The sequence below is a fragment of the Phyllobates terribilis genome, unplaced genomic scaffold (assembly GCF_046119375.1).
Source record: "Phyllobates terribilis strain yellow unplaced genomic scaffold, ASM4611937v1 Scaffold_1__5_contigs__length_1240528914, whole genome shotgun sequence".
In the NCBI taxonomy this organism is placed as follows: Eukaryota; Metazoa; Chordata; class Amphibia; order Anura; family Dendrobatidae; genus Phyllobates; species Phyllobates terribilis.
Window position 1 is genome coordinate 594,123,717 of NW_027362761.1, and position 19,365 is coordinate 594,143,081.

Below are 19,365 nucleotides of genomic sequence, written 5' to 3' on the forward strand. Positions count from 1 at the left end.
TCTGTGGCCTATACCAGACTCAAGGTGACGCTGTGCAGCCAGCCAATCACTGTAATGCCCACAAACAACATGGCTGCGGCATTACAGTGACTGGCTGGCAATCCCTGCATGTTCATTGGCTCTGTAAAGAGTGCCAAACATGCAGGGCGGAGACCCGAGCTCCCGCCCGAGTAACCCGGAAATGCTCGCTGCTTGCCAAACATCCCGAGTAGCGTGATGCTCGGGCGAGTACCGAGCAGTGTCGAGCATGCTCGTGTAATAGTGGGGAAGGGTGTAGCCTTCCCTTGGTACTGAGATAGTTAAAGGAAGTGTCCCAGAGGTCAGACCTCCCTAACTGTGGTAGACCAAGCTAAGGGGGTTAGCTTTAGTGGTCCAGTTAGTAGAGTAGAGGGGGAACTTAGTGCCCTTATCAAGCCTAGAGAGATATAGAGCTTGTTCCTGGTATAATTCCTTCTGGGCTGTAGTACCTGAAAACAGCCACAAGATGCCACTGTTCTGGGTGCAGATGTCAGGTTGAGTCTGCCAGCAAAGTTATAGACAGTGATGGGTTAAAGTTCTATGATGACAGCTCACTGAGGGTGGGCATATTAGGAAAGTCTCTGTTTAGTTTCCAGAATCAGGAAGTGATTCTTTAGTAGGAGTTGAGACCGCAAGTTGTTCAGACAGCCTGATTATAGTGGCTGCTAGGGTAGACGGGAGCTCCGTACCCTCAGACAGTGGGATCCCAGTGTGCAAGTCTCCCCACACAAGAGCACGAGTCCTGTCAGCCCGCCGGAGAAACTCATCAAAGCCTAGTGAGGACACGGGGCACTTCTAGTCTGCAGGAAGCAGAGGAAGCTAAATAGGACTCCAGGCTAAGACGTGGGGGAGAGATATCGGATCCAGGTCACTGTCAATACAGAGGAGTCTCTTGGGCCAGGGATTATAGCCACAGAGATGCTCCGCTTAAAGAGGGAACCAGGGCTGAAGCAGTTAACAGCGCCTGTGAGAGAGATGATTGCCTGTCGGGCCTTATCCATTATATCTGACTGTAAATATTGTATATATTCCTCTTCCCCAAGTAAAGTCCAAGTTCTGGTTAAGAACCTCGTGTCCTCTGAAATTATTGCTGCCCTGGTCCCAGAAGAAAATTGCCTGGAGACAGCCGCGATCGGATGGCTTGAAGTAAGTGAAGAGCACTACATACACAGCCACACTTCAGAGGGAGGACACGTATTGTCTGTAGGGTGCCATAGCGAGAGGGGGCTACAGCTCGCCCACGACTACCTCGCTGGGGCACCTTACACTCGCTCAACACTAGTAGCATTTCAAATCCTCTTGAGATTTGGACAAAGTACAAAACTGATCTCAGTGAGGACATCCTCATGCATATTAGAAGGGAAAATACTCAGCAACTCATCAACTTCACTGAGGAAATGGTCAATAAAACTTTAATGCTCCTTGAAGATCAGTGCATAGCAATGTCAGGAAAAGCCTTACAGTTGCTTGGTTTGCCTGCTCCAATACGAAATCCTGAAGGCATCCAAATGTGTAGGGAGATTTTCCTAGAAACAAACTACAATATTGATGAACTGACAGCATTTGTGTCTCAGAACGAGCCAATATTGGTACCAGATCAAAGGGACGCCTATAACTACATTTTAAGTTTCAGTGAAACCAACAAAGGTGGGATTGTCTTCCTTGATGCTCCAGGTGGAACAGGAAAGACGTTTGTAATCTACTTGCTCCTGGCAAAATTTCGACATCAAAAAAAGATTGCACTTGCAGTGGCATTTTCTGAAATTGCAGCTACGCTTTTAAAAGGTGGCAGGACAGCACATTCGACATTCAAACTACCACTTAACCTGTCTCATAGTGACAGCCCCATGTGTAATATTGCCAAGGGATCAGGACTGGCCAAATTGCTTCAAAAATGCAGTGCCATCATTTGGGATGAATGCACCATGTCACACAAAAGGGCTCTGGAAGCAGTGGACAGACTGCTGCAAGACCTGTGTAGCAACAAATATATCATCGTAGGAGTAGTTGTTGTTTTGGCAGGTGACTTCCGCCAAACACTACCTGTTATTCCAAGATCAACCCCTGCAGACGAACTGAATGCCTGTCTCAAAGCATCGTACCTCTTGAGAAAAGTAAAGAAAATGTCACTGAACACAAACATGAGGGTCTACATGACAGGCAATGTTTCTGCAGGACTGTTTTCGAGCCAGCTGTTGACTATTGGAGATGGCAAGGCACCAGTAAACTCAACCACTGGACAGATCACCTTCCCAAGCAACTTTTGTTGCATTGTTGTGACTTCCATTGAGGAGTTGAAAGCAAAGGTTTTTCCAAATTGTTTTTCCCTGTATATTAAAAAGTTGAAGAAAATTTTGAATTTGAAAAAAAAAAAGTACCCCAGATCACAGAATAGTGTATGGGGGAGAAATTTTACCCAGGAAATTGTTGAACGCTTTTTTGTAGTGTTATATAATCACCATAATGCACCAATAACCGCGATAAACTGTATAGATGACTAACTGAATCCAGAAAAAAAATTTGGAACGTAAATATTTTGAAAGTGTCGTTTATGTACTTCTACAGTCATCGTCAGAGAAAGTTCTGACCATGAGTGACATCATGTGACTCCTCCCCCCATGTGACTGATCACATGACGGTGACATCACACAGGTCCTGTCAGCACACAGCGGTGCTGGCTCTGCAGGTGGAGGTATGTGCGTGTGTGTCTCCTCAGCTCCGGCTCATTAACCCCTTTGGGGCCGGTTTTGGGCTGAAAGACGGTGAAGGTTTTCTTTGCGGAATAAGTTGTAGCTTTTAACCCTTTCCTGACATGACAATCTTTGTTTTCGCTCCTCTCAGTCTTTCCTCCTCGTCTTCCGTATCTTTTGTATTTTTCCGTCCACATCGCTGTATAAGGTTTTGCTTTTTTTGCGGGACGTGTTGTACATGTGATTTGCATCGTCCATTTTACCATGAATGTGCTGGAAAATGGGAGAAAAATACTAAATACAGTGAAAATGTGACCCCCGTCCCCCCAAACAATTCCTCCATTGTTTTCTGTGTTTTTTTCTTACAGCTTTCATTGTGCAGTAAAAGTGACCTGAAATCTGATTCTCCAGGACAGGACAATCACCGCCAGAGCAAATAAACTTGGGTAGTTTTGTTTTTTCCTCCCCTTCTTCCCAGAGCCAGAACTTTGTTATTTTCCGTCCCTATAACCATACGGGGGATTGTTTTTTGCGGGACGAGTTGTACTTTTGAACTTCTCCATCCGTATTATCATGTGATGCCCTGGAAAGCAGGAAAAAAAATCCCAAGTGCGGTGAGATAGCAAAAATTGTTTATTTTTTTTGTTTTTTTTTAGTTACTATTTTCTTTATATCGTAAAACTGACCAGGTAATATGATTCTCCAGGTCAGTACGAGTGCGCAGTTACCGAACTCTTAAATAAAGAGGTTTTATTTAAGTAATTTAAAAAAATTCAAAAATTTGTAAAAAAAAAAAAAAAAAAAAGATTCTTGCGTCGCCATTTTCCAGGAACCATAATGATTTCGGCTTGTTTTCTGCACCCTGAGTCGATGCTTTTATTGATATCACTTTGGGGCAGACTCGATGTTTTGATCGCCTCTTATTACATTTTCTTGTGTTGCCTTGGGGTCATATGTGACACACAACTTTCCTTTACTCCCTATATCCGATCACTCGCTCTTGTCACCTGAATCTTAAAAATATCTCCAGAATCCGACCTTTTCTCACCTTTGAAACTGCTAAAACTCTTACTGTCGCTCTTATTCACTCTCGTCTGGACTACTGCAACTCTCTTCTAATCGGTTTCCCTCTTACCAAACTTTCTCCTCTCCAATCCGTACTGAATGCGGCAGCCAGGGTCGTATTTCTGTCCAGCCCCTTCACCGACTCCTCCATCTTGTGCCAGTCTTTACACTGGTTGGCCATCAGCTACAGAGTCCAATATAAACTCATCTCTCTCACCCACAAAGTTCTCCACAGTTTTGCACCGCCTTATATCTCCTCGCTCATCTCTGCCTATCGCCCTACATGTGCCCTCCGTTCTACAAATGACCTAAGACTAACATCCCCCATAATCCGAACCTCGCACCTCCGGCTCCAAGACTTCTCTCATGCTGCGCTAGTTCTCTGGAATGCTCTACCTCAGACGATCCGACTGATGCCTAGCCCCTATGTCTTAAAGCGCGCTTTAAAAACCAATCTCTTTAAAAAAGCCTACCACCTCAACTACTCATTAAACTAACTTTCCCCTGTTCCCTCCTAAATATTATTCAGAATCTGCTCCTTACTCCTCATCTGTCTCCACACCCTGCATGCACAACTGCACTCGGTACTTGAATATTGCACTTAAACATACAGGCTGATGACCGGATCATGCAGCTTTATATGAAAATCCCTATTTATTATAATTGCCAGACCTGAAATAACAAGCACTTCTCACCTATTGTGTCCCCCATCTATTTCCTTGTAGAATGTAAGCAGCGAGCAGCCGGACCCTCACTCCTAATGTAACTGTTATGATCTGCAACATAAACCAAGGAAAGATAGGGGAAAGCTGTCCCTACCGTAAGACTAAGCTGAATCCCTACGATGTAGCGGGCTGCCTGTTCCTTGCGAACAGACCCGCCTTCGTCCTCGGCTAGTCTGAACGAAGACCTATAGAATAAAGGGAGGGGTCCCTAAAAGAACTAAGGACTGGGACAAAAATGGGACACCTCCTAACAGAAGTAGTTGCAGAGCAAAAGACAAACTGACAAAAAGTATTAGAGGTCCCAGAGGACCAAGCAAACTGACAGAATAGGCACAGAAGCACATGGCTAGTAAGACAGTCTAGAAAACACTGAAGTCCAGCAAAGCCAGCAGGGCAGAGCTGGAATATATAGGCAGCTGGTCACTTGACCGCAAAACACAAGATAGCAAAAACAGACGGGAGAGTTCTAACAGTAACTGTTTAAACTGTCTTAACTTGTATTGAATTTATTGTCTGTACATGTCCCCGCTTAATTGTAAAGTGCTGCGGAATATGTTGGCGCTATATAAATAAAAAATGATTATTATTATTGTTGTTCTGGCTGTCAAAAAAACACAATCCTGCCATTTCAACTGTTTTTCCCCCATTACACCGTTTACTGATCGGATTAATTAATTTTATATTTTGATAGATTGGACTTTTATGAACACAGTGATACCAAATATGTGTATTTTTACAATTTTTTATTTCTTAATTTTTAATGGGGAAAAGGGGGTGATTTGAAGATATGCTGAGGAGACAGTGGCTTTATAGGTCAATGTAAGTAGTTTAGTTTGAACTGCATACATTGGGAACTGGGGTCAGTGAAGGGGTTTACAGAGGGGAGATATAATCAGGGCTGTGGAGTCTGTAAGCCAAACCTCCGACTCCTCAATTACCATGACAACGACTCCGACTCCACGACTCCGACTCCCTCATACATGGCTCATGTTTAAGTGATAAATGTACTGTAGCACAGATTCATCTCAGCTAAAAGTCTAGACCCTTAGATCAGGAATAGGACAGACATTTATAGGACATTCCATAACTTTCCCAAATTCTTATGAAAAAAATATTCCCCACAAAATGCATTGAACTACTGTACCCAATTTATTATATATTTTAAGAGTTGGAGTCGGTCCATTTTATACCGACTCTGATTCCAACTCCGACTCCACCAATATGGACTCCGACTCCACAGCCCTGGATGTAATTCAGGTGTCTGGATGCAACGCACAGATATCACAAGGCAACAACAGTCAGTGATTGATAAAACTCTATTGAAATTCAGTAGTAATTTTACAGTAATTTAAAGTAACTCTGAACAATTTGTGTTAGTAAGTAGGCAAATAAACAATGAAACGAAGAACAATAAGCTTGGAATTTCACTATAAGTTGTTACGGATCCGGGTGGTGGAACCTCTGTGCTATGATGGAAGGAGGGACCAGAGGGGCGTAACTAAGTGCCCACCCGGACCGACCCTGGCCACACGGCGGCTTAGTCGACTCCGTGAACCAAGGAGGGATCGGGAAGGTGAACCAGGTGCCACTCTGGGACCGACCTTCTGTGAGAGCAGGCGACTCCCACGGGTCTGATTGCTGAAGCTGACAGTCACAGCAGATGAGCGCGGCTGGTAGACAGGCAGGAGATGCAGGTAGACAGGCAGGCGGGCACGGCTGATGGACAGGCAGGCGGGCACGGCTGATGGACAGGCAGGCGGGCACGGCTGATGGACAGGCAGGCGGGCACGGGAACCTGAGGGCTGAAGATAGTGTTAGCACACAAACAACAACCTTGCACAGGCGCGCACCCTGGGCACAAGCAGCAGGGGAACTGGAGGACGCCAGACCGGGACCGTGGCGGTGAGGGGATCGGCGTCTCTGCCCGGCAGGAGGCAGAGACGCCGACGCTACATAAGTCTTTCACTATATAATGTTAATGTTCCTTTAACACCTATTTTGGGTGTCACCACGTAAGTTCCTTCTTTTACTCTGGCCTAGCCGGGGTCACTGAGTTTTCTCACAAGGCCGCAAGTCTCTCTCTGGCGTAGTCTATTAAAGCATGTTGAGCCTCCGACACACCAACCGGCCCCTCCCAACTTGCTGTCTAATCCCAGCCGACCCTGGTACCGTAGGTTATAGCTGGACGTGACGGCCCTGTTCATTCACGTTGTCTGTCCGCGATCGCAGGCATGCTTCTCCTGGCGCAGTCTCCTCGCGAGTGTTCTCGGCTTGACCGCCGGTGGAAGTCTTTTGGGCTTGGGACGTAAAGGACTTGGTCCTCGGCTCCTGACAGACAATGTCTGGTCTCTGAGGCTTGACCGGCATAGGATACAGGTTCAGGTCGTGACCGGCGCAGTCTGAGCTCTGAGTCTCACTGGGCATTGTCTGGATCTTGTCTGCAAGCAGCCAGTACCTTGCTGGCACACGCTTCATGCAGCGGCCTGTCACTCTGGCTGCAGCATCTTCTCCTGTGCACATCTGCACCTTGCACTCTCTTAGCACCAAAGCGCCCAACGATTTGGCGAGCAGGGCTTTTATATCCCAAAATTCTGTTATGCATGGCACCTGACCAGGTCCAGCACCAGAACTCGCTCCCCCTGCAATTTTTCTGCTGCAGTTTGGTTCCACTTGATTTTGCCTGGCCAGCAGATTGCAGTCTCTCCTTATTAACACATTTCTGACATTGTCAGTAATAGTACGTCCCTGTGCCCTGGGCTATTGGACCAAGTATGTACTATTACGCACAATGTGATCTCACCGCCTGTGTGGGGCGATTGCCGCCGGGTGTCAGCTGATTGTCATAGCTGACATCCGGTGCTATGTGCTAGGAGTGGTCCTGCACTGCTCCTAGCACATTAACCCCTGAAATGCTGTGATCGAAGTCGATAGCAGCATTCTGAGAGCAAGGGGAGGTAAGCGCCGCTTACTTACCTCTTCTCCGGCGTTCCGCGCTGTCTCTGCCGGGTCCCGGTGGTTGTCATGGTGAACCGATGTCATCATGGTGACGCGATGTCGTCATGATGACATTTGGGTCACCAGGAGGCATGAAGTTAATTTGATCATACGCAGTGCGTGATCAAAGTACCTTCAGCATGCAGCGCTGACAGGCTGTATAGCATAGAGATGCTGCTGCATCTCTATGCTATATAAGCGATCTGGCTGCAAAAAGTGAAAGTCCCATAGTGGGACATAGTGTAAAAGTAAAAAAAGTACCAGAAAGTGAAGAAAAAAAAAAATTGTAAAAATATTAAAAAAAAATAATTATAATAATCCCCCCAAAATAAGCACATACTGTACCCATAAATAAATATTCTGAAAAAAAAAACAACAGAAGTACACATATTTGATATCTCTGCGTCCAGATGACCTGACCTATAAAACTGTCCCATTAGTTAACCCCTTTAGTGAACATGGTAAAAAATAAAATTAAAAAACGAAGTAAAAAAACAATGCTTTATCATCACACTGCCAAACAAAAATGGAATAAAACGCGATCAAAAAGACGAATGTAAATACAAATGGTACTGCTGAAAACGTCATCTTGTCCCGCAAAAAAACAAGCCACCATACAGCTCCATCAGCTGAAAAATAAAAAAGTTATAGCTCCCAAAATAAAGCGATGCAAAAAATATTTTTTTCTATAAAATAGCTTTTATTGTGTAAAAGCGCCAAAATTTAAAAAAACAATATAAATGTGGTAGCGCTGTAAACATACTGACCCCAAGAATAAAGCTGCCTTATCAATTTTACCACACGCGGAACAGCATAAAAAAACTCCAAAACAATTTCTGAATTGTTGGTTTTTGTTCATTCAGCCTCCCAAAAATAGGAATAGAAAGCGATCAAAAAATGTCACGTGCCCGAAAATGGCACCAATAACAACGTCAACTTGTCCCGCAAAAAATAAGCTGTGTCATGACTCTGTCGCCCGAAATATGGAAATATTACAGCTCTCAAAATATGGTGATGTAAATTCTAGTGTTTGCAAAAAAAAGTGTTTTTTTAGTGCGTGACAGCTGTCAATCATAAAAACCCGATATGATTCTGGTATCGCTGTAATCACACCGACCTGAAGAATAAAGTAATCTAATCACTTATACCCCAGAAGAAAAGGCGTAAAAAATAAACTGTAGGGTTAGGGATGGGCTAGGGTTAGGGCTGGGCTAGGGTTGGGGTTGTATTAGGTTTGGGGTTAGGGTTGGGATTTTTTCAAAAGTAAAGAAAAAAAGACGACGACGATATGGCGACTAGTGTTGAGCGCAAGTGCTCGCTACTTGAGTTTGCATTGTATCGCAGGCGCTCGAGTGACATGCTCGAGTCTCTGCTCCATATGTTTCGTGGCTGTTATACAGCCAAAAAAACCTTGCGGGGATTGCCTGCCATGCACGAGCAATCCCCACATGTTTTTTTGGGTGTCTAAATAACCGTGATACATGCGGCGCGGGCATGTTACTTGAGCACCTGCGATACTTGGTGCAAACTCAAGTAGTGAGCACTTGCGCTCAATAATATATAATAATAATATTTTTTATTTATATAGCGCCAACGTATTCCGCAGCACTTTACAATTAAGTAGAGACATATACAGACAATATAAAAAATACAATGTATCACATGTCAACAGTTGCAGGAGGATTGAGGGCCCTGCTCGCAAACTTACAATCTATATGGAAATGGGGGGGACACAATAGGTAGAACATGGTCATCAGCCAGTATCCGACTGTCTAAGGGAAGTTACTGTGTGGTATTTGGTGCTGGATTTCCGGGATATTTCCACAAGCCACTTTGAAAACTGCCAGAGACCGAATGACAACTTATGCTCAAGACTAATGACAGCTTATTCAATATGATGACATAATGTTATCAAATTCTGTGTCGTACCTTTGGGTTCAAAATGTTCACTATACCCCTTGATAAAATCCTGGAGGAGTGTAGTTTCCAAAATGGGGTCACTTGTGGGGGGTTTCCACTATTTATGCGCATCAGGGGCTCCCCAAACACGGCTCCTTCCCTTCTGAACCCTGCCGTGCGCCTAAACAGTGTATTTTACCCACATATGGGATATCGGCGTACTCAGGAGAAATTAAACAATAGCTTTTTGGTGGGTTCATTTTCTCCTATTTCCCTTATGAAAATGCAAAATTGGGGGCTAAAAACGATTTTTGTGTGAAAAATGGGAAAATTTTATTTTTACGGCTCAATGTTATAAATGTCTGTGAAGCACCTGGGGGTTCAAGGTGCTCACCGCACATCTAGATAAGATCCCTGAGGGGTCTAGTTTCCAAAATGGTGTTACTTGTGGGGTGTTACACTTTTTAGGCACATCAGGGGCTCTCCAAATGCAACATGGCGTCCGCTAATTATTCAATCAAATTTTACATTCAAAAAATCAAATGGCGCTCCTTCCCTTCCAAACCATGCCGTGCGCCCAAACAGTGGTTTTCCCCCTCATATGGGGGTATTGGCGTGCTCAGGAGAAATTGAACAACTAATTTTGGGGTCTATTTTTTCCTGTTACCCTTGCAAAAATAAAAAAAATTGGGTCTAAAGTAACATTTTTGTGAAAAAAGTTAAATGTTAATTTTTTTCTTCCACATTCCAAAAATTCCTGTGAAGCACCTGAAGGGTTAATAAACTTCTTGAATGGGGTTTTGAGAACCTTGAGGGGTGCAGTTTTTAGAATGGTGTCACTCTTGGATATTTTCTGTCATAAAGACCCCTCAAAGTCACTTCAAATGTGATGTGGTCCGTAAAAAAAATGGTTTTGTAAATTTTGTTGCAAAAATGAAAGATCGTTGGTCAACTTTTAACCCTTGTAACTTTCTAACAAAGAAAAATTTTGGTTCTAAAATTGTGCTGATGTAAAGTAGACATGTGGGAAATGTTATTTATTAACTATTTTTTGTGACATATCTCTCTGATTTAATGGCATGAAAATTCAAAGTTTGAAAATTGCGAAATTTTCAAAATTTTCGTCAAATTTCCAAATTTTTTCACAGCGCAAGTCATATTGAAGAAATTTTACCACTATCATGAAGTACAATATGTCACAAAGAAACAGTCTCAGAATCAGGGGGATACGTTGAAGCGTTCCAGAGTTATTTCCTCATAAAGTGACTGTGGTCAGAACTGTAAAAATCGTCCTGGTCATTAACATGCAAACCACCCTCGGGGATAAAGGGGTTAATGGTACATCCTGCAAGGGCTCTTCAGGGATTTCATTGCTTCTTATTACAGAGAAACGGAGGAGTAGAGGAGAGAGGTAGTTGGGGAGTAGAGTTAAGGACAGACTGGAGAGGTGCCAGAGTGTTAGCAGGAAGGCCACAGAGGAGTATATTGCAATAGCTGAGGCGTTAGATGAGGGCACTAGCATTTGAGTAGATTCAGGGTTGAGGAAAGGACGGATTTTGGACATATTTTTGAGTTGAGGGCGGCAGGAGGTGGTAAGGGCTTGGATGTGCTGTGTGAAGACCCGGGGTCTTCCGTGGGTGTAATACTATTTAGACAACACAGGGGGAGGGTAAAACAGTGTGGAAATATTTTATTGAACCATCAGACAATAAACATACAGAACAGTCCCAGCAAATACCCAAGATGGTGCAAAATTACACACTCTCACCCGTCCGCTGGCACGCTGGGAATAGAGCAGCTGCGACTATGGGATTTCCAGGGCCAACTACCTTAACCAGTGGACCCCTGCTTTGGGTTGGCCCCCACAGAGAGGAGATAGTGGCTAGCTTAGGAAGCTGACAGTCCATCGAGGTACAAAGCCAGGAGACCCGGGGGGCCCCACCCTGGCTTCTCTGAGAGGTCCATGGGTTCCAAGCGACTGGAGGGTCCCATCTGGCAACCCCAAATAACATATCTATAGGACCAGGTGATCTCATTGTCCCAACCTGGTTTCCCCAAATGTATCCATAGGTTATCTGATGGTCAGTGGAGCAGATCTGCATTCTTCCAGCCGGGGCCATGTACCCTTAGGCTGAAATCCTGTAAAATCCAAATCTGTGTCTCTCTGGATGGAGCCATGCTACCAAACTGCTATCCTGAACAGTCTCTCTGAATCTTTGAGTTTCCGTGCAGCACAATAGAAATCCCTTTTTATATTTTTCTGTGTCTCAGATCATCATTCACAGGTCAGGGAGAAAGGTGCAGTGCTCAGGTCTCATTGTCTGAGCATTTAATCAATTTACATAGTTGGTATCCCCCTGCTCTTATAAATCAACAACTAGCTGGCTTGGTATATAATGCAATTAGCATAGTAGCATACATCATTATTCACCGACCACAAGAAGTCAACAATCAGGGTTATACAAATACTAGTCTGTCCTTCTTGATCCACCAAAGAAACACACACAATCAAAAGTCAACACAAACACAATAGTGTATTTCATTTGGCCTAACAAATCTAGATGTCTAGCTAATTAAGATTAGAACCTGTGTCGTCACATGCTCTTTGAAGGAAAAGGCAGTCAGGGTTACTCCAAGGCAGCAGACTTTCGCTACAGGGAAAAGCAAAATGCCATTTATTGTGATAAATAGATCAGGTAGGGGAATTCAGTGGGATGGAGGAAAGATGATAAGTTCAGATTTGTCCACGTTGAATTTAGAAAGCGTGAGGAGAAGAAGGAGGATATGGAAACAGACACTCTGGGATTCTGGACAGCAGAGAGGTGATGTCTGGGCCTGGGAGGTAAATCATCAGCGTATAGATGGTATTGGACTTTATAAGTTGTCCCAGGCCAGAAGGTATATATGGAAAACATTAGGGGTCCCTACACAGAGAACAGAGAGAGGGTGGGATGATAAGGTAGTATGGAAATGGGAGACGCTAAATGTGTGGTTAGTGATATATGAGGAGATCCAGGAGAGGACAAGGTCTTTGTCACCAAGTGAAGAGAAAATCAAGTGCACAAGTGGTGCGGTGTGATTTAGAGAGATGAGTAAGCTCTCCTTCAGTGATGGTGAGGAGGAAGGTTATGGGGGAAGAGAATTGGTCTGTTATATGGAGGGAATGTGGTGGTTGATTAGTAAAGACTTGCCTGATTTGTTTTTGAAATGTGTGGCAAAATCTTCTGCAAAGATGAGGGAGGTTGGAAGGGGCAATGGTGGGCCGAGGAGGCAGTTTAAAGTGTTGAATAACTGTTTGGGGTTGTGGGATGAAGAAGATAGGAGTATGTGTAACCTCTGGTTCTAGTGCAACTGGGAATTTCTTTACAGTATTCTATGGGGGTGTTCACTTTCACTCCTCCCTCCTAAATGCTGCAGCAACTATGAGGGAGGATTAAAAGTGCAAGCCCCCCAGAGAAGCCTCTAAAGAAGCACACAGTAGCACTACAACTAGATACTGCCATCACTATATGTGACAATGGGGATGGGGTTTTCATGGTGATAGTGGTGATGTGGTTTTCCACCACACACAACGTTTTGCATTTAGCCCAAAAAGTTCTCCTTTGGTCTCATCTGACCAGAGCACCTTTTTCCACATATGTGGAAGACCAAAGTAGGTCCTTCCCAGCCTGATAATAGCCCACAGCTATCTGCTTGACCTTGGTTGGTTTTGAAAAATATGGGAAACCTACGTCTTTTTTTATAATTTTTATATTTAATAGGTTAAATAAGGCTAAAAAACATCATTTAGTGCCATTTGAAAGGCTGCTCACCACCACGTACTGGTCACCACCACGCTCTGGTCACCACCCCGCACTAGTCACCACCACGCACTGGTCACTACCACGGCAGTTTGCAATTTTCACTCAGCTACATCCATTGCAGCTTGTTTCTGAAAAACAACCATGGAGTCAAATCATCACTTCACTTGTAGATAAATTCCCAGAGGGGTGTAATTCTCAAAATTGGGTCACTTGAGAGGATATTCTGCTCTTCAGGCACTTAGGAGCTCTGTATATGGAGTCCGCAAACTAATTTATGATAATTTGTTCTCCAAGAGTCAAATAGCACTCTGTCCCTCCCGAGCATCGCCGTGTGGCTAAGCAGTACTGTCAGTGGCGTAACTAGAGTCTGATGGGCCCCGGTGCAAGATTTGGACCGGAATTACCCCCATCCTGGTATACAATATATGTATGCATATGTGTGTGTATAGTGACAGGGACACTGGTGATGTATGTGAGAGGAAATATGTGTAACGGAGGTTGCTGTCTTCTGTGATGTGAAACCCAGAAGTTTGTCTCAAGCATGTTGGGTGCTAAGGAGGTTAATCAGCCATCTTGGGTTGGGTTTTTGTAAAATTTCCAGAATTGAGTTTTTTTTCCTGGTGTATTTTGGAGACAGAGGAGTCTCCAGTGAGAGCTGGACCGTAGTGTAACCTGTGTGGGCGAAACCTACAAGTATATGGACTGTGCTACTGCGCTATAAGTTATCTTTTGTTTTGCTGGTTTGCCGGAAAGACCATGTTTATTTTGTTTTCGGGTTTATGAAGTAATAAACCAGCCGCAGACTTTGACTCCCTCAAGCTCTCAGAGACAGACACAGGAAACACTTTGGGTCAATCTATCACCATATATATGGCCACATCCTGGTATATATACAGGTGCTTCTCACTAAATTAGAATATCACCAAAAAGTTAATTTATTTCAGTTCTTCAATACAAAAAGTGAAATTCCTATATTCTATAGAGTCATTACACACAGAGGGATCTATTATATAGAGTCATTACACACAGAGCGATCTATTATATAGAGTCATTACACAGAGAGTGATCTATTATATAGAGTCATTACACACAGAGGGATCTATTATATAGAGTCATTACACACAGAGGGATCTATTATATAGAGTCATTACACACAGAGGGATCTATTATATAGTCATTACACACAGAGGGATCTATTATATAGAGTCATTACACACAGAGGGATCTATTATATAGAGTCATTACACACAGAGGGATCTATTATATAGAGTCATTACACACAGAGGGATCTATTATATAGAGTCATTACACACAGAGGGATCTATTATATAGAGTCATTACACACAGAGGGATCTATTATATAGAGTCATTACACACAGAGGGATCTATTATATAGAGTCATTACACACAGAGGGACCTATTATATAGAGTCATTACACACAGAGGGATCTATTATATAGAGTCATTACACACAGAGTGATCTATTTCACGTGTTTATTTCTGTTAATGTTGATGATTATGGCTTACAGCCGATGACAACACAAAAGTCATTATCTCAGTAAATTAGAATACTTTACAACAACAGCTTGAAAAATGATTTTAAAATCGGAAATGTATGTTCAGTAAATGCCTCAATACTTGGTTGGACTGCTTTTACATCAATTACTGCATCAATGCGGCATGGAGGCGATCATCCTGTGGCCCTGCTGAGGTGTTATGGAAGCCCAGGTGGCTTTGATAGCAGCCTTCAGCTCGTCTGCATTGTTGGGTCTGGGGTCTCTAATCTTCCTCTGACAATACCCCATAGATTCTCTATAATAGATTCTCTATGGGGTTAAGGTCAGGTGAGTTTGCTTGTCAATCCAGCACAGTGATACTGTTGACTCCTTCCCTCCTCGGCTTACCACTGTGCTGGAAAGTAGTTGCCGAATACATGTAGCATATTGGCGCACTAGGGAGAAATTTTTGCAACAAACCGAGAGGTCCATTTTTTCCTTTTAGCCCTTATAAAAAATAAAAACTTGATGCTAAAACAACATTTTAGAGATCAAAATATAATTATTCATTATTCACCACACAATGGTATAAAACTCTGTGAGGCACATGTGGTGTCAGTATGATCACTGCACACCTAGATGAATTCATTGAGAATTGTCGTTTGTTACAATAGAGGGTTCTGCTGTCCTGGCACCTCGGGGGCTTTGCCAATGTGACATGGCACTGTAACGTGGCGCAGGGCGGTATCTGTGGGTGAGGTACTCGTCTTTTGCGCCCCGGCACTCAACATAAAAACGGGGTCCTGACTGTGTGTGTGGTTGTGTTGGTTCTGCAGACACCTTCAGGTTCAGCTCTGTCACAATCTGTGCGGCATCGGACCTTTAACCCTACAATGAGGAAACCAGACCAGCTTGTAAAAGGGAAGTCCTTTTTACTGACAATCAAACTTATATACAGAGGATAGCAGGAAATAAGCTTGCTGTTTTCTTCTGCACAATGCAGAGGCATATTCACGGTGATTATGGACGGCGACACAATACTTGAAATGTACGTTACTGTAGAACTGCAGGTTAAGCTGAGATCCTCAATCATCCCAGTATAGTGCCACAAAGGGTTGATAGGTTTCACTGTGACCTCTACACTCCAACTACACTTCCTGTGAACAACATAAGGGAGCTTCTCCGGCTGTCACCTTACTAAACGGGCCCCAGGCTAACTGACACTGCCCCACTGATGGCAGCTTTTAGGTCTGCTCAACACTAAAGACATTGCTAAATGTCTCTTGCTGTAGGCACCTCGACTTGCTTGCTTAAGGAAGAACACTGCTGCCACTGAAGATCCCTTGCTGAAACTTGCTTTCTTTTCCTGGTCACAACTACACACACACCCAGTGATGATAACCTTCTTCTGAGGATGTCTCATGTCTCTCTTACTAACAACTAAACAGGAACTGACACAGAGTTCCCCAATCCTCCTACCAACCATGGGCCGACCATACAATTAACCCTGTCACTTTTGACTAATAGGAGCTGTAGCCTCCCAGAGGATAACATACAATACAGTACTTTTAAAACAATAGGCGTCTTCAGAGAGGTGTTATGCCATCTTCCCCATCTTCACAGCACTCTCAAACCTTTCCAGCAAAATCTGAACTCCAATATGGTGCCTTTCCTTCTGAGCTTTGCACTATGCCTTAAAAGTAGTTTTTGACCACATATGTGGTATTGGCGTACTCCAGAGGAATTGTGTAACAAATTGTACGTTGCATTAACTTTTATTATCTCTTTTGAAAATTGAAAACTTGGGCCAAAGCAACATTTTAGTGGAACAAATGGTCATTTTCCATTGACTCATCCCAATATTATACAATTCTGTGAATTGCCTGAGGGCTAAAAATGCTCAATACACCGCTAGATGAATTCCTCAAGAGGTGTAGTTTCCAAAATGTGGTCAATTGTGTGGATTTCTGCTGTTCTGCCATGTCAGGGGCTTTTCAAATGTGACATAGCGTCCACATCCTATTCCAGCCAAAATTGCGCTGCAGAATTCAATTGGCGATCCTTCCCTTTTAAACTCTGCCATGCACCCAAACAGTACTTTTACGCCACATATGGGGTATCAGTGTGCTCAGGAGAAATTGAACAACGATTTTTACAGTCCTTTTTCTCCTTTTACCCTTGTGAAAATTAAAAATTTCAGGCTGAAACAACATTTTTACAGGAAAAATGTATTTTTTAATTTTCGCTGCTTAACATTATAAAATTCTGGGAAGCACCTGTGGTTTCAAGGTGCTTACTACACCTCTAGATAAGTTCCTTGAGGGGTGTAGTTTCCAAAATAGCATCACTTGTGGGGGTTTCCACTATTTAGGCACATCAGGGGCTCTTCTAATGCGACATGGCATCCGCTATGTATTCCAATTTTTGCGCTCCAAAAGTCAAATGTTGCTCCTTCCCTTCCCAGCCCTGCTGTGCACCCAAACAGTAGTTTCCCACCTTATATGGGGTATCGGTGTACTCAGGAAAAATTGCACCTTTTAAAAATGCAAACTTTGGGGCTAAAGCAATTTTTTTATGGGAGAAAGTAAAACTTTAATTTTTTCCTTCCACATTGCTTTAATTCCTGTGACACACCTAAAAGGTTAATAAACTTCTTGAATGTGGTTTTGAGCACCTTGAGGGGTGCAATTTTTAAAATGGTGTCATTTTTGTTTTTCTTCTGTCACATAGGCCCCTCAAAGTCACTTCAAATGGATGTGGCCTCTAAAAAAATTGGTTTTGTAAATTATGTTTGCTGATTGCTGATCAACTTCTAATCCTTCCAACTTCCTAACAAAAAAAATATGTTTCAAATGATGCTGATTTGAGATTAAACATGTGATAATTGTTATTTATTAACTAATTTGAATGGTATAACTAGTTCGAGGGCATAAAAATTCAAAGTTTGAAAATTGTAAAATTTTACAATTTTTTTGTCAAATTTTCATTATTTCTAGAAGTAAAAAAATCATATTGACCAAAATTTACCACTGACATAAAGTACAAAATGTCACAAAAACAATCTCAGAATCACTGGGATTTGTTGAAGCTTTCCAAAGTTATTACCACATAAACTGACAGTGGTCAGAATAATAACATTTGGCCCGGTCAGAAAGCTGAAAATAGACTGCGGAGTAAAGGAGTGAACAGCTGCAAGTGGAACTGTGCTCTACTCTCTGGTATTAAAGGCAGCTAATGGCTGAATAACACAGTCATTATCTGCCGGGAAAGATGCGGACTCAGCTTCTGGGCCTGCTTCAGAGATTGGGACAAGATGTATTCCGTGAAACTACGTCATACGTCGGGAAGGTATTAATGATGTGATTGTGGTTTAAGCATAACTTAATGACGTTGTTGTGTATGTCACATGACTATTGTTGTCGTTGATGGTATTCCGCAGTCTCGTACATACTGATATCAGCACTCCACCGAGTGATTGGCTGCAACCATTATGTACAGATGTGACCAACTGACATAACGTGTCATTTTTATATCGTCTCATCTTTTTTCTATTCAGGTTCCTTCAAAAAAGGATCCTCTGCTAATAAATTGTATATAAAATTACTTTCCCGACTCAAGGATGAATAAGGACAGAGACCAGATGGCAGAGAGGATATTAAACCTCACCCTGAAGATAATCTTTCATCTCACTGGAGAGGTGAGAGGTTCTGATGTTATCACATGACATCATTATCTATTGGAAAAACAGGTGATATGACCGGAGAGGTTCTGATGTTATCACATGACATCATTATCTATGGGAATAACAGGTGATATGACCGGAGAGGTGAGAGGTTGTGATGTCATCACATAGCATCATTATCTATGGGAATAACAGGTGATATGACCGGGGAGGTGAGAGGTTCTGATGTCATCACATGACATCATTATCTATGGGAATAACAGGTGATATGACCAGAGAGGTGAGAGTTTCTGATGTCATCACATGACATCATTATCTATGGGAAAAACAGGAGATGTGACCGGAGAGGTGATGGACTCTGGAAATGTCTGTAGTGATTATTAATGTCTCCACACTCAGGATTACACAGTAGTGAAGAAGACCTCTAGTGATCGCTGTCAGGCCCCTGTGTCTGAAGGATGGGGAGGAACCCTGAGCCCAATCCCAGGGCCTCCACCTCACCCCCGGATACATGAGGACCTCAATGACCAGAAGATCCTAGAACTCACCAACAAGATGATTGAGCTGCTGACTGGAGAGGTGACACTGCTGGGAATGCTGGGACATTATACAGGACGGCACTGGAGGATTCTGGGTGATGACGGTATCATTGTGTGTGTCAGGTTCCTATAAGGTGTCAGGACGTCACCGTCTATTTCTCCTTGGAGGAGTGGGAGTATCTAGAAGGACACAAGGATCGGTACAAGGAGGTGATGATGGAGGAGCACCGGCCCCGCACATCACCAGGTAATAGACAGGACTAAATCCACACGGCCTATAATTCTCTGTATGTAATAATGATGTCAGTCCTGTCTGTGTCTCCTGCAGGTCTCTCCAGTAAGAGGACAACCCCAGAGAGATGTCCCGCTCCTCCTCCTGCACAGGACCATCAGGTAGATGGAAATCTCCCCTATGATGTGTAGACGGCTGTGACCTACTTGTGTTCAGTCTTGT

General features: G+C 43.3%; 2 protein-coding genes across 2 annotated transcripts; both read left to right on the forward strand.

The window, feature by feature from the left end:
- Positions 1–639: 639 nt before the first annotated feature.
- LOC141272050 (uncharacterized) lies at positions 640–13,067 on the forward strand. The gene is made up of 2 exons (XM_073682342.1): positions 640–2,710; positions 10,540–13,067. The coding sequence occupies exon 1, from the start codon at positions 1,365–1,367 to the stop codon at positions 2,517–2,519; it is 1,155 nt and encodes a 384-aa protein (XP_073538443.1). The 5' UTR covers positions 640–1,364; the 3' UTR covers positions 2,520–2,710; positions 10,540–13,067.
- Positions 13,068–17,455: 4,388 nt separating this feature from the next.
- Positions 17,456–19,334, forward strand: LOC141272783 (gastrula zinc finger protein XlCGF66.1-like). Its single transcript, XM_073683886.1, has 5 exons — positions 17,456–18,038; positions 18,247–18,387; positions 18,772–18,951; positions 19,035–19,158; positions 19,240–19,334. Exons 2-5 carry the CDS (start codon positions 18,310–18,312, stop codon positions 19,332–19,334), a joined length of 477 nt encoding a protein of 158 aa, XP_073539987.1. The 5' UTR covers positions 17,456–18,038; positions 18,247–18,309.
- Positions 19,335–19,365: the final 31 nt, after the last annotated feature.